Here is a 12,469-nt window from a genome sequence, read left to right as displayed (position 1 = left end):
CGACCCGGCCGCAGTGCCACAAACTTTACGGCCAGCTTGAAGGGCGAACGAAAATGATTTCAACTTTGATTTGGAGTTTCTGATTTATTTGAGCCAATGTTGGCAAAGCGCAGGCGCTTGCCACATAAATTTCCACCAACTGCCCCAACGATATGAACTGTAAAAACTCACCATAATTTTTAATTGTACAAATTTATGGCCTAGCCGAGACTCCGACTGCCAGCTGCAGCTGATGATGCACTGCCTCGTCCCGTTGCTCGGTGCTCGTTGCTCGTTGCTCGTTGATGGCGTTAGCGGTTCTTTTGTCCCCAGCTTTATCTGGTTGACCAGTTTACAGCCGATTTATGGTCGATGACCACTGCAGATAGCTTGATAGCGTAGTTCCCAGGGCGGCGCTATTAAAATCAAATAAAATCAATGTTTTTCCCATTTTTAAACTCGGCCTATTAATGAATAGTCCAGCATCATAAATCAGTAATCTATATGGGCTACACACAGCCCACGCCCTCCACCTGGGGCCCCAGTTTGAATTTTATTTTGTGACATTGTTCGAGTCTCCATCAAAATTTCGTTGTAATGATGCATTTATAAAAATATAAAAATGTTTGCTTTTTATTCTCACAGCGCGATATTTAAATTCATTTTACTGCGAGCCGGACAAAAAAAATCAGCATGAGAATACAAAATGATTTCTGAGCTCGTTTATGGTCCATTTATGGTGTACTTAAAAGAAAAACTCATAAGTTTTCATTTGATTGAAATCTTGTTTCCGTCGAAAACTAAAACATCAGCTGTTACAGCTTGTCAAATTGTTCAGCCACAATCTTTTCGTCTGGCTGCTGCTAATTAAGTTAAGATAACATTTCTGTCCTATCTGTTCCACTTCAAGTGAAGCTCTCAGCTAATTGTTTCACAGTTTTACTGGGCGTATATAAACAACTCTTGAGTTATTCACAATTTCAATTCGGCAGCTCACTAGCAAAATGCGACTTGGTAAGTCCGGGAAATATAAGACTTGAACATAGAATATTCAATTATGGGATTCTATATTTGCAGCAATTGTAATCTGGATTGCTTTGCTGAGCATTTCGCAGGCGTACACCCCGGATATATGCTTCAAAAAGTCTTTCGGCTACAAGGTCGCCGATCCGAAGGACCGAAAATCATATTTTCAATGTCTTGGACTACTGGGCAAAATGTGGAACCATTGCGATGACGGATATCGATTCAGTGGACCAGAGCAAAAGTGTATGCTCGATAAGCAGCCAAAGGCAGTCGGAGATGGCTCCAGCGGTCCAGATAATGTTTTCAACATAAACCAAAATATTTCCATGTACAAACCAATTATATTCAATATATTTGGTTCACTGTGGAAACCATCAAAGCCAAGGCCACCCTTACCCGAACCTACAACACCACCCATTACCACAGGTAATCCTTGCTTGGAGTATAATTAAAATAGTTTTTAATCAAATTGTTATTTGCAGAATCCACTACAGCATCTTCTGCTTCTTCTTTGGCTCCTGACAGCACCACAGAGAGCTCATCTACTTCATCAACGGCAAGCTCTACCGAAGGTTCATCTTCTTCGTCAACGGAGAGCTCTACCGAGAGTTCTTCGTCTTCCTCAACGGCAAGCTCTACTGAGAGTTCTTCGTCTTCTTCAACGGAGAGCTCTACCGAGAGTTCTTCGTCTTCTTCAACGGAGAGCTCTACCGAGAGTTCCTCGTCTTCGTCAACGGAGAGCTCTACCGAGAGTTCCTCGTCTTCGTCAACGGCTAGCTCTACCGAGAGTTCTTCGTCTTCGTCAACGACCAGCTTCACAGAGAGCTCATCTTCTTCGAGTACGCCCTGCACTCTAGCCACTGAGGCCAGCTGAGTCCACTGCTGGTCTCTTATCAATCAGAGCTAACACTAACATCGGCTCACAGGGTGCGCAGACATTAAAAAGAGTTGTAAAAGGTTAATGTGAAAATTCAATTGCAATGGTGATTAAATATTAAGGATGCATTCGGTTCAGAGTGCATCCCACTTGCCACTGCATAATTTATTTCCACTTTGCATTTGTAATTTCAGCAGGTTTCACATTTGTTTGCCATTCAGCCGGTGTTTTAGATAAAACAGAAACAGAGAACAAAAACCAAAAACCCAAAAGAACAAAAATCGAATATTTTCGCATAAACAAGGCGACAAACGACAAAAGCCAACAACATGTACTGTAGGTAGGCTGCCAACCACATCTCTGCTGCTCCATATAAATATCAGCCGGGTTCTCATATTTCAATTTCGATTTTTAAAAACGATGTGCGAGGTAAACGCAAACAAACCCACGACAAAGCAGCAAAATAAACAGACAGCAAATACACAAAAATGCGTTTATACTATATGGAGATATGCTCTTTATATGTGCTACATATATAAATTGCGATACCCTGTAAGCAGAGTAGACCTTTGGAGCGGGTAGACGGAAGTAAATGTTGAAGGCGATCAAATGGAAGCATTGGATATTTGATCTACTATATATACTTGAGTTGGGTAAAGTGTGGAGAGATTATATTGGATTGGATATTATTGAGGGGTATCAATAGTTGAGTTGAGCTAGTTGTAGTGAGGTCATATCGCAGCATATTACTATAACATCTGAATTCTAAGTCTAAATTGTAAATCATTTATATTATATATATCACAGGCTTCAGCTTTACATATTATTATAGGGTATCTATGAGTTCAGCAGTCATAGCATGAACGAAACGCTTAGCGCGTATCTATGCATTGGACGTGGGTCTGTGTGTTTGGGTCCGGGGAGCTGCTGCTGTCATGGACTGTGGCTGTCGTTCGCATAAATGCAACGAAACTTTTGCCCTTGCACATTTGATGCCAATTCCGATGCGTTGCAGTTGTTGCTGTTGCTGTTGCTGCTGCCATGGAAAATGTCCAAAAATGAGGCACAAACATGCGCATGAATTTTGCAAAGCCAACAACAGCAGTGGCAGCAGCAGCAGCAGCAGCGGCAGCAGCGGCAGCGACTGTGGCAGTTGCACTAACAAGTTGCCACTGCCAGGAAATGCAGCGCAAATAAATGAGGCAGTTGGCAGTTGTCCCTGGACATGGACCTGCACCGAGGCCCAGGCCTGTGGCTGTGGCTGTAGCCGGGACATGGGACATGGGACATGTCCACCAATATTTTAGCCATTTGTAATTTTATACTTATTTTTGCGCAAGCGTTAACAGTTGACCGCAGCTCCTTTTCGGTGTGACCCCCGCGTCGGACAGCCGTTTGCATTTTAGATTTGGCCACATCGGAAATTCTATATTCTATATGCAACATGTGCGTTTTGGCAGCAGGCGACTTGCAGCTGTCGCTGCCCAGCGGCAGTGCCTTAATAAGTCAGTGCGAGACCCGCTCACCTTTTCGACTAATTGCTGGGCGATAGTTGGGCGCTACTTTCGCGCCTCGCGACTCTCGCCTCGTGCTCCACCTCGGGGCGCAGACGGGCGGCTATTTGCATAAACATGCAAACGTGGCTAATACGCCGGCTGCGACGGCTGCGACGGCGGCGACGGCGGCGACGACGGCGACGACGGCCAACTTCCGTCTCAAGGCCAACTGTGAAATGAACTACTACAATAAAAATAACACAGAAACTGAACCAACTCGAAACTACGAAAATTCAATTAGCAGTTGGCTAGAGCGCAACACGAAAAGGGCGTGGCTGCGGACGTAGAAAATCTAAGCTAAGCGGAGCACAAACTCCGAAAGACTGTCGAGTGTAGTTTATGTGCTGCTGCTGAGCTGCCTCTGAGTTATGCTAACCTCCTGCAGTCGAACTTGAATCAAACAGAAATACAACAACAACAAATCGAAACGAAGAAAAAAAACAACTACTACCTACCGCATTTTGTGGCCAAAATGGTTGACGACGTCGCCGACGGCGGCGTCTCGCAAGTGGCGTTTTGTCAAATATTTGCAGCCTGCACAGGCAATCGACATTGGGCAATCGGTCTGGCAGCCAGTTTTATCCCTGTTCCGCTCTTCACGACTTTTATTTAATGAATTTCGCAAATTTTTGTGGCAGCATCGCACGCATGCGAAAGGCGCGGAGCTCAGCGAGTTCTGCGACTGCCACTGCGACTGCAACTTGTCTCCGCATACACGATGTGCAAATAATTGTCTCAATTCCACAAATGCCATGATCTGCAAAAAAAGAGAGGGAATGAGACTGAATGAGTCGCCGTCGTCGTCGTCGTCGTCGTCGTCGCCATCGGCCCAGAGCACCTGCGAGAGATTATCGCGCCGAATGCTTAGGAACCCAAAGCACATACTCTCGAGCCACTGCTTAGAGGGCATTATATGCGAGGCATTTGATCAACAATGCCCAGATAGCATATAATGTGAGAGAACATGAATAATACTAGCGCAAGCGAACAGAAAAGCTCCACTCAAATTATGCTTATGAAAGTATTTAAATAGCAAATCCGTATATCCGTTTGTAAATCTCATTCCCCCTGCTCTCTATCTCCCTCTCTCTCTCTTTAAGCAATTTACAGGTGTGGGAAGTCTAGCAGTTGCCTCTGCATTGCCGAACTCTTTCACGATGTACGTAAATTGCCAATGCACGGCAGTTGGCGGCTTTTGGGCGCGTCTTGCCGCATTTTGGTTCTGGCCAATGAATTGCCAAACGCTGATGACAATGAGCTTGGCCAACAGTTGCAGTTGGCCCTGAACGTCAGCAGGTAACGGCCACATTACCGAGCCGAATGGCCTTTTGTGCGCTCAAGTTCGAAAAACCAAAAACAACAGAATAAAATGTCACACCGAAGCTGAAATACTCTTTAAATATACAAGTACCTTACTTACTACTATATATAGGTCAGATTTGGCTGCAATTAGCATAGCAAGTCTAAAAGGCTCTACGATCTATAATATGCTGCTTACATTAGATTCATATCTGTTGCTCGTCTACACAGAGAGAAAGTTCTCCTTTATTTTACACACACATTTTATGTTCACTTCAAAAAACTCTCGAAAAGTGTATAGCAAGAAGAAGAAACAATCGTCAGTCAATTGCTAAACGATTTGGGGTATGCGCGACAGGTATGCCTATGAGCCTGGAGCTGTAGCTGTAGCTGAAGCTGAAACTGAGGCTGGCTGCTGCTTGAGTTTCAGTTCCTCAATTCTGGCTAAGAGCTGGCGACAATTTTGCAATTGTCTGCGCTAACAACAGCAACAACAGCAGCAACAACAACAACAACGACAACGATGGAGGTCGTCGCATTGCGCGCATAGCCGACAATGAAAAGCGCCGCCAATTGCAACTTGCATACAAAAATCTGTTTTGGCTCTTGATAATTGCCATTGAATGGAGCTCGTTTTGGGTATTGCCATGGCCTGTCCGACTGCCGACTTGGCCGGAGGTTAGGATCATTTAATTGTTGTCGCTACCGTTTCCCTACCAGCATCGAAGCCACCTTGAACCTGACTCAATGTCGGAGACTTTTGGCCACTCGGCGCAACCTGTGCGTGGGCCGCTTCAATTACGCGCTCTTGCAGGCCCGCCCGCTGTGTCGGCCACGGCTCATGCTTCAGTGAGCCGGCAGTCGAAAAAAAAATACAGAAGTTGGAAGAAGAAAACTAATTAATAAATTAATTATGCCATTACACCAATACACACACACACACGCAGCGACTAGGTGGAAATTCCCTGAGGTAAGAACTCACGCACTCTAATTATGAATATTTTCATGCTGAAATATGCACACACCCAAGGTTGTTGTTGTTGTTGTTGTTGTTACTGCTCTTGTTTGTTTGTTGCTACGGGAGTTGACTTAATTAGCCACCCAGTGAGGCAGTGCAGCACTTGTGCCGGCTCCGATATGTGCAGCAGGTTGCCCTCATGACATGAACTTTGGGCGAGTTCTATATATTCTTTTTTTTTTTTTTTTGGCAGCTAATTAGTGAAATTTGAATACATAATTTCACACACACAGGCACACACACGCATACACTCGCACACACATGCATATTTAATGTGCATGCAAAGTCTATGCATTTTAATGGAATTTCTTTACTTGGACGCATGCAGTCAGGCGCATGCACAGATGTATGTATGTATGTATGTATATGTGTGTGTGCATATGACTCGTTGCGATAGAGATTTGAATTTTATTTTCATGTTAACAGTTCTATTATCCTTGTGGCTGTATCTGCTGTCCAGCCGTTGACCAAGAGCCAAGCCGATGATAAATCGCGCCATTTACTCGTGTGCGCCCAGGTAAATATATCAGCTAGGCAAGGTCATAAATATTAATTGTGTTTTCGGGGCCCGGCAGTGCTGCGACTGCGACTGGGGCTGAGGCTGGGGCTGAGGCAGGGACTTGGGCTGGTGCTGGTGCTGGAGCTGGAGTTCAGTTCAGGAACTGGAACTGCCTTTAATTTTTTGCATGTCTCGCCTGTTATGTTTGCCTGTGGCGAGTGTTTGTTGTTGTTGTTGGTTGTTGGCATTATCAATCGATCGAACGCGAGCTGCATTTACTTAGCGGCTAAGCCGAGCTCCAACTCGAATCAATAACAACAACAATAACAACAACAACAAAGACGACAACGACAACAACTTGGCATTATTGTTAATAAATATTCCAGATTGCAGTCATACAACAATGTGTTCGACGAGCTAGTGCTAGATGCTCTACAGATACCCTGTATGAATAACAAATGCTAGGATATATTTTTAATAGCAAACCATTACCAAAATGAGCAAATGAGAGTTTATTGAGCGCACTGATAGATTGTCTAATGCAGCTTTAAACCTTAAATAGCAGCGAGGCAGAAGGTGTCAGCAGGAGAAGCAGCAGCAGGAGAAGCAGCAGGAGTAGCAGCAACTGGCCTGAAGTTCATAAGCGTGGCGCTGCTGTGATTAATATCCGCGGAATGCAGTTTATTGTTGTGCGACGCAGCAGCAGAGCAGCGGGCAGAGGCGTGGCCAAACGCGACACATGCAACGGCCGAGAGGTGGCATATGTGAGAGGATGCGGCGGAGGTAGTGGCAGAGGCGGCGACTGAGACAGAGGCAGAGGCAGAGAATTATACGCCTAACAGTGGGCTGCAACGCAAATTTGTGTGCATTATTTTTGGTTGCCGCTAAGCGTTTTTGCTGGCCATTTTAGCTCAGTTATAAATTACAGCGGCCATGGGCTACATGTGTGTGTGAGTGTTTGTGTGTTGCTTGCATAATCTGTATGCTGAAATCTTTGGCATCCACTTGCGCATATGCAGAGGCCGAGCCAAGTGCGGCTCCAGTCGCTCAGAACCCATATGCAGCCTCAGCTCCAGCTCCAGCTCCAGCTCTCCGTCTCTCTAGAACAATGGCAGCTGGGCCGCGCGCTCACAATGGAGCAGAGAAGCGTAGCTGGAACTGAATGGCCGCCACTCTCATAATAGAGTCATAAAATTTTAGTGCGCCGCTTGGCTAATCCCCCCCTCCAGCCCGTTCAGCCCCCTGTGGCGCCTGGGACAAGAGTATTCGCATCCACAACACACACACACACACAAGTGCACACAAGTCCAAGTCCAAGTTCAAGCCAAAGTCGTTTCGCTTTGTTGGCCATTGTCCCGGCCATTTACTCGGACCATAGAAATATATAATTGTGATTAATTATACGACATAAAAATGTTTTAGATTCAACATTTTGATGCATTTATTAACCGAAAAATCACTTGAAATGAGCGGTTTTTAAACATTGTATTGCGCCCCCCGGGAACAACGCTCGAGGAGAAGCGAGGAGAGAGCAGCCAGAGACTGGCCAGGAGGGAGGGAGGGGCACTTGGGGGCTCTTGAATGTTTGCTCGATGGTCGATGGCCTCTATGCTTAGCCAGCTTAGATCTATTATCAGTTGTAATAAAAGTTTGCTTTTCTGTTGATTTTCGTATGTTTGGGGCAGCAGCTGGCTTAAAGGCACACTTTGGCTCCATCAACATGAATAGTTTGAATGCTTTGAATTATTTTTAATAAAGCAACGTAAACAAGTAGTTGAGTAAATTATGATCGTATCGACTGCTGACTTTTGGTTGCTTTCGAGCACTTTGGAGTACTTAATTGAGTTCCTGCTCCATTCGACATAGTTGTTGCTCTTTGACTGGCGGCGACAAAGGCCCACTTGAAGGAGCAGCTTCGTTATCACACAACATGCCAGCACATGGGAATTGTTGGGCCGACTGCCAGCAGATGCCGCCTAAAACAATGAATGGGGACAGCAGCAGCAGCCGTAGCAGCGGCAGCAGCAGCAACAATTCATCGACTGCAACAGTGAATGCAACTGCGTCTTTCGCTGTGTTTGCTGTAGCATTTCATGCCCATCAAATGCATTGACATTGAACAATTGCGCGTAATGTTGTCGTACACTTGACAAGCGCGCAAATTGTAGTGCTACCTGTGCCAGGTACCAGGTACCAGATACCTGCTACCAGCTACCAGGTAACTGCCGTCGCGCAGCCAAAGCGAAAGCTCGAATCTCGATCAGCAGCGGTTCGTCTAGCCATATGAAAGAAACAAAACAAAAACCAATATACCAGACGTAATACAACGAACATTTAATACTCTAACCGAGTTGATATAGTTTGATTAGCAGAGCTGATTATTGCTTGATAGACAATATATACATATTTCTCTAAGTATGCATCAATTTTTATGATACTCAATATCCAATAAGAATCAAATTTCTCCATCTACTCATTATGCCCTCTGCAAGTGTATGAAATCAACAGAATTTGATGGAAATTGGCAGAATTGTCTGTCTTGGCGCTGTCTGTCGAGCATGTTGCGCAGCCTAATGAAGCGGCGACATTTGTGGCACAACAACAACAAAAAAACACACAAAACAGAAAACAGAACAGAGCCACGGACATGCCACAAACGAATGAGACATGTCAGCATCGGCCATTTGGCCATTTGCCAAATATGCAGCGACAACTGAACGCTAAATGCTATCCAGATTAATAAGCCCAGTGTGTGGGTGATGGCATCATCTGTTGAGCCTTGAATTGAGTGCGGGTCGAAAAGATAGCAAAAGTCAAAAGTTATTTGGCCACGCTTCTAGGCGAATGCGAATATCGTTACGTGCCAAACTTGGCCAAGGCAATAATTTTCACAAGCCGTTAAAGATTTCCACTGCCAACTGCCAACTGTAAAATGCATTTTTGTGCGCCTTAAATGGTCCGAGGAAAAAGTTAGCTGAACGCACGATAAAAAAAAAGTGCAGCAAATGCGGCTAAACTGCCAGAGCTGACTGCAGACAGTAAGCCGAAAGGCACCAACACAAGTACCTATATATATGTATATGTATGTGTATATATGTATTTGTATATATAACGTATGCATATCTATAAGAAACAGTTAAGCTAATTGCCAATATGCCGCACAGTTCAGGGTCTCTGGCTATAACAGTCCTTAATTCTATGTGCATTTGCAATATTCTATTATAACTTTGATGAGGTGGGCGTGGCAATGCAGAATGTTTTTACTGCCATGCATAAATGCAATTCTAATAGGATATCATTTAACAATTATAAATGCAATCAGGCTCGCATTGCTAGACTCCTGCAGGCCACTCTATATAAGAGCAATGCCCAGTTGCCTACTTATCAATACAGTTTGAGCCATGAGGATGAGCTATAGTATACCCCAGACGGGCTGGAGACGCATTTATGAGCAATTCGTGGACTACTGGATGGTGCTGCATGAGAAAACGCATCCGCAGCACACCACGCTCTATTATAATCGGCTGCAGCTAATGTAGTAACTGTACTCTGTAGTCATCATCCGATTTCATTATCTTTTACCTGCAGCGTCATGTGCAACTATCCGAACAAGGAGCAGCGCCGCTCGCCCATTCGCCACCTCTGGCATAGAATCATCCTGCTGCAGACGAACCTCTTCTTTGTCACTTTGCTGTTTGCTCTGCCAGAATCGGTCGATAATATAGTCGACTTTGGTCAGAATATTCTGTGGCTGATCTCGGTTAGCTATAATTTCGATCTGCCTAGTGGCCCATACAACTCTGATCGCTTCCCATTCGCAGTGTTTCTACTTGGCGTTCAAATGGCACTACTTCTACTTTCGGGCGGACGACGTTGATGAGATTATCAATGATGTGGATGAGTGCCACTGCATGGCCGTGAGCGGTGCAGCGGCGCCAATCATACGCAGCGAGCAGCGCAGGTTCTTTCTGATCGAGTCCTCACTGACATTGGCCTGGTATGTGGGCAATACGATGTTCATTATCCTGACGACATCGCAGCCTCTGTGGACGGGCCAGAAGCTGCCGTTCAATGCGGTTTATCCTTTCGAGTGGCACGATCCTGAAAAACATCCCATAGCACATGCTATCATATACATTTGGCAATTCTATTTCCTAGCCTACAACGTACTCTGTGTTATGTATTGCGACGTTTTCTCATCTCACTTGTTCGCACAGCTGGCGATCAATTTTAAGATTCTGTGCATTGAGCTGGACACCTTTGCCAAGCTGCATCAGGAAGATGAGGAACAGTTTCGCAGCGAGCTCGGCCGATTGATTAAGCTTCATCAGAGAGCCATAAGGTGAGTGCGTAGCCCTGATTAGATCAGTTCTGAATCGTTGCTTTGTCAACAGGAATGTGCATCACGTCAACGAAGTGTTCTACGCGCCGCTCACAATGCAAATGCTAACCCAGTTTTTACTGATAAGTCTGTCCACATTCGAGACTCTAGCCGCTAAACAAGACCTCCGTGTGGCAACCAGTTTCATTATATTTATGCTTCTAACGTTCTGTCATTGCGCCTACTTTTGCTATTTTGGCGACATGGTCACCGAGTACTCGAATCAGGTGGCCCAGTCCGCCTACGGCGCCTTTGAATGGTCGCCAAACTCGCGAGTCATACGACGTGATCTGCTCTTCATGATAAGCCGAGCACAGAAGCCGCTGGCCGTGACCCCTAGCCCGTTACCGCCCTTCAATCGGATCACTTTTATGAGTGTGAGTAGAGATCGTTCCTATACACATATGTATATATACATCAATCTCTACTTTTCAGGTAATTAAGCAATGCTATACGATACTCACACTCTTGATGGAGAGCATGGATTAGGCTTACGCCAAGGCAAGAATTCAACTGAATTAAATACCCAATAAAAATACCACTTACAAATCCCGAGTCCATTCGCCGTCTCTTAAGGTTAAGGTAATTTTTGCCTGGAAGCCTTAATCGCTGCCCATAAACCAATCCAAGCAACCTGACTACTCTCTCTCTCCCTCTCCCTCTCTCTTTCTCTTGTTCAATGGGCAGCTGCTGCTATGTCAGCATTTGGGAGACGGTTCAGTTTGGTAGCCGCGCTACAAAACTATTTACGTTTACAAAATTATGTTGTACTCTGGCATTTTTATCAATAATTTCAGCTTGGCTGAAAGAAAGTCTCGCAACGAGGTTGCATTTTATGCATGCGACCCCGTAAGGTCGCCCCAGCTACGGGAACGTCAGCCGATCCAGCTGAAAGTCAGATCCAATAACTGTGCTCATAAATCGCAATTGTGTGGAACGTGGGGTGCTTAGTGGAGGCTGGTTAGCTGGTTAGCTGGTTAGCTGGCTAGCTGGTTTGGCTGCTCCATCATTAGCTTGATTGAATCTTATTGTTGGCAATTAACCTTCCCAGCTAGGAGGCCAAGCAGAGCAGCAGCAGCAACAACAACAGCAGCAACAACAGCAGCCACAGCAGCAGCAGTAATTCTGTGCTACATCCTGGCAATCAGCCGTGGGTAATAACTTCATTTGTTGCGACGCGCATGACACATGACACAACATGTCATCTGCTTATGCCAAAACTAATTGCCAGCGACAACTCGGCCGCCGCAATTAATTAGCAAGCGCTAAACGGAGGCCTAGGCAGCAGCCATACTCAGTTTGTTGTTGCAGTTTCTGTTGCAGTTGCATTTGCATGCGCACGAAATGCAGAATCGGGCACAGAAACACAATCATGACGTGCCATGGCAAAAAACGGATAAATTGAAAAAAAAAAAAAAGTAAAAAGCTCGCATATTGTACACCAAATTTCACTTAGGCAGAAGGAGCGCCAGTCCGCGCCAGACATCGGACAGCGGACAACCGTCGGCAGACAGAAAACAGTAAACGTTGGCCAAGTCGAACAGCAAACGATTTGTCAGAGCATAGCTCATTTAAGACCTCACTTCCTACTTACGTTTGAATATTCGCATTCGCAATTGCATTTTGCCAGTGTTTACTTACTTAGCACAGTTGGCCAATCCCTCGCAGCCGCATTGCATGCAGATGCAGCGCCTTTGTCATGACATGACAGCAGCCTAATTCATCATTATGGCTACACGGCTGCAGTTGTGGCTGCCTGGCTGTGGATCTGAATGAGAGTTTTGTCGCGACTTTCGCTAGACGGTTGCATGATGCATCCTCCTCTTCCTCCTCT

General features: G+C 45.4%; 2 protein-coding genes across 3 annotated transcripts; both read left to right on the top strand.

The window, feature by feature from the left end:
• Window positions 1-866: 866 nt before the first annotated feature.
• Window positions 867-2,046, top strand: LOC108612787 (uncharacterized). Its single transcript, XM_018005785.2, has 3 exons — window positions 867-993; window positions 1,057-1,431; window positions 1,488-2,046. The coding sequence occupies exons 1-3, from the start codon at window positions 984-986 to the stop codon at window positions 1,877-1,879; spliced, it is 777 nt and encodes a 258-aa protein (XP_017861274.1). The 5' UTR covers window positions 867-983; the 3' UTR covers window positions 1,880-2,046.
• Window positions 2,047-9,654: 7,608 nt separating this feature from the next.
• Or65c (Odorant receptor 65c) lies at window positions 9,655-11,361 on the top strand. Of its 2 annotated transcripts, XM_089467150.1 has the most exons (5): window positions 9,655-9,789; window positions 9,843-10,014; window positions 10,076-10,596; window positions 10,649-11,012; window positions 11,071-11,361. In XM_089467150.1, exons 1-5 carry the CDS (start codon window positions 9,656-9,658, stop codon window positions 11,122-11,124), a joined length of 1,245 nt encoding a protein of 414 aa, XP_089323276.1. In that variant the 5' UTR covers window position 9,655; the 3' UTR covers window positions 11,125-11,361. The 2 variants fall into 2 exon arrangements, with proteins under 2 accessions (XP_089323276.1, XP_089323275.1); XM_089467149.1 differs by having other exon boundaries at window positions 10,649-11,361.
• Window positions 11,362-12,469: the final 1,108 nt, after the last annotated feature.

The sequence above is a fragment of the Drosophila arizonae genome, chromosome 4, assembly GCF_054131065.1.
Source record: "Drosophila arizonae isolate 15081-1271.41 chromosome 4, UAZ_ARI_1.0, whole genome shotgun sequence".
Taxonomy (NCBI): domain Eukaryota; kingdom Metazoa; phylum Arthropoda; class Insecta; order Diptera; family Drosophilidae; genus Drosophila; species Drosophila arizonae.
Note: the sequence above shows the minus strand (reverse complement) of the source record. Positions and strands in the feature narration are given on the sequence as shown.

Excerpts from the sequence above, each read along its gene's own strand:
- LOC108612787 (XM_018005785.2), top strand. Across the intron at positions 1,432-1,487 it reads AACACCACCCATTACCACAG|AATCCACTACAGCATCTTCT; the intron begins GTAATCCTTGCT and ends TGTTATTTGCAG.
- Or65c (XM_089467149.1), top strand. The coding sequence starts at position 9,656 with ATGAGGATGAGCTATAGTATACCCCAGACGGGCTGGAGACGCATTTAT. Across the intron at positions 9,790-9,842 it reads TATAATCGGCTGCAGCTAAT|CGTCATGTGCAACTATCCGA; the intron begins GTAGTAACTGTA and ends TTTTACCTGCAG. Across the intron at positions 10,597-10,648 it reads CTTCATCAGAGAGCCATAAG|GAATGTGCATCACGTCAACG; the intron begins GTGAGTGCGTAG and ends CTTTGTCAACAG.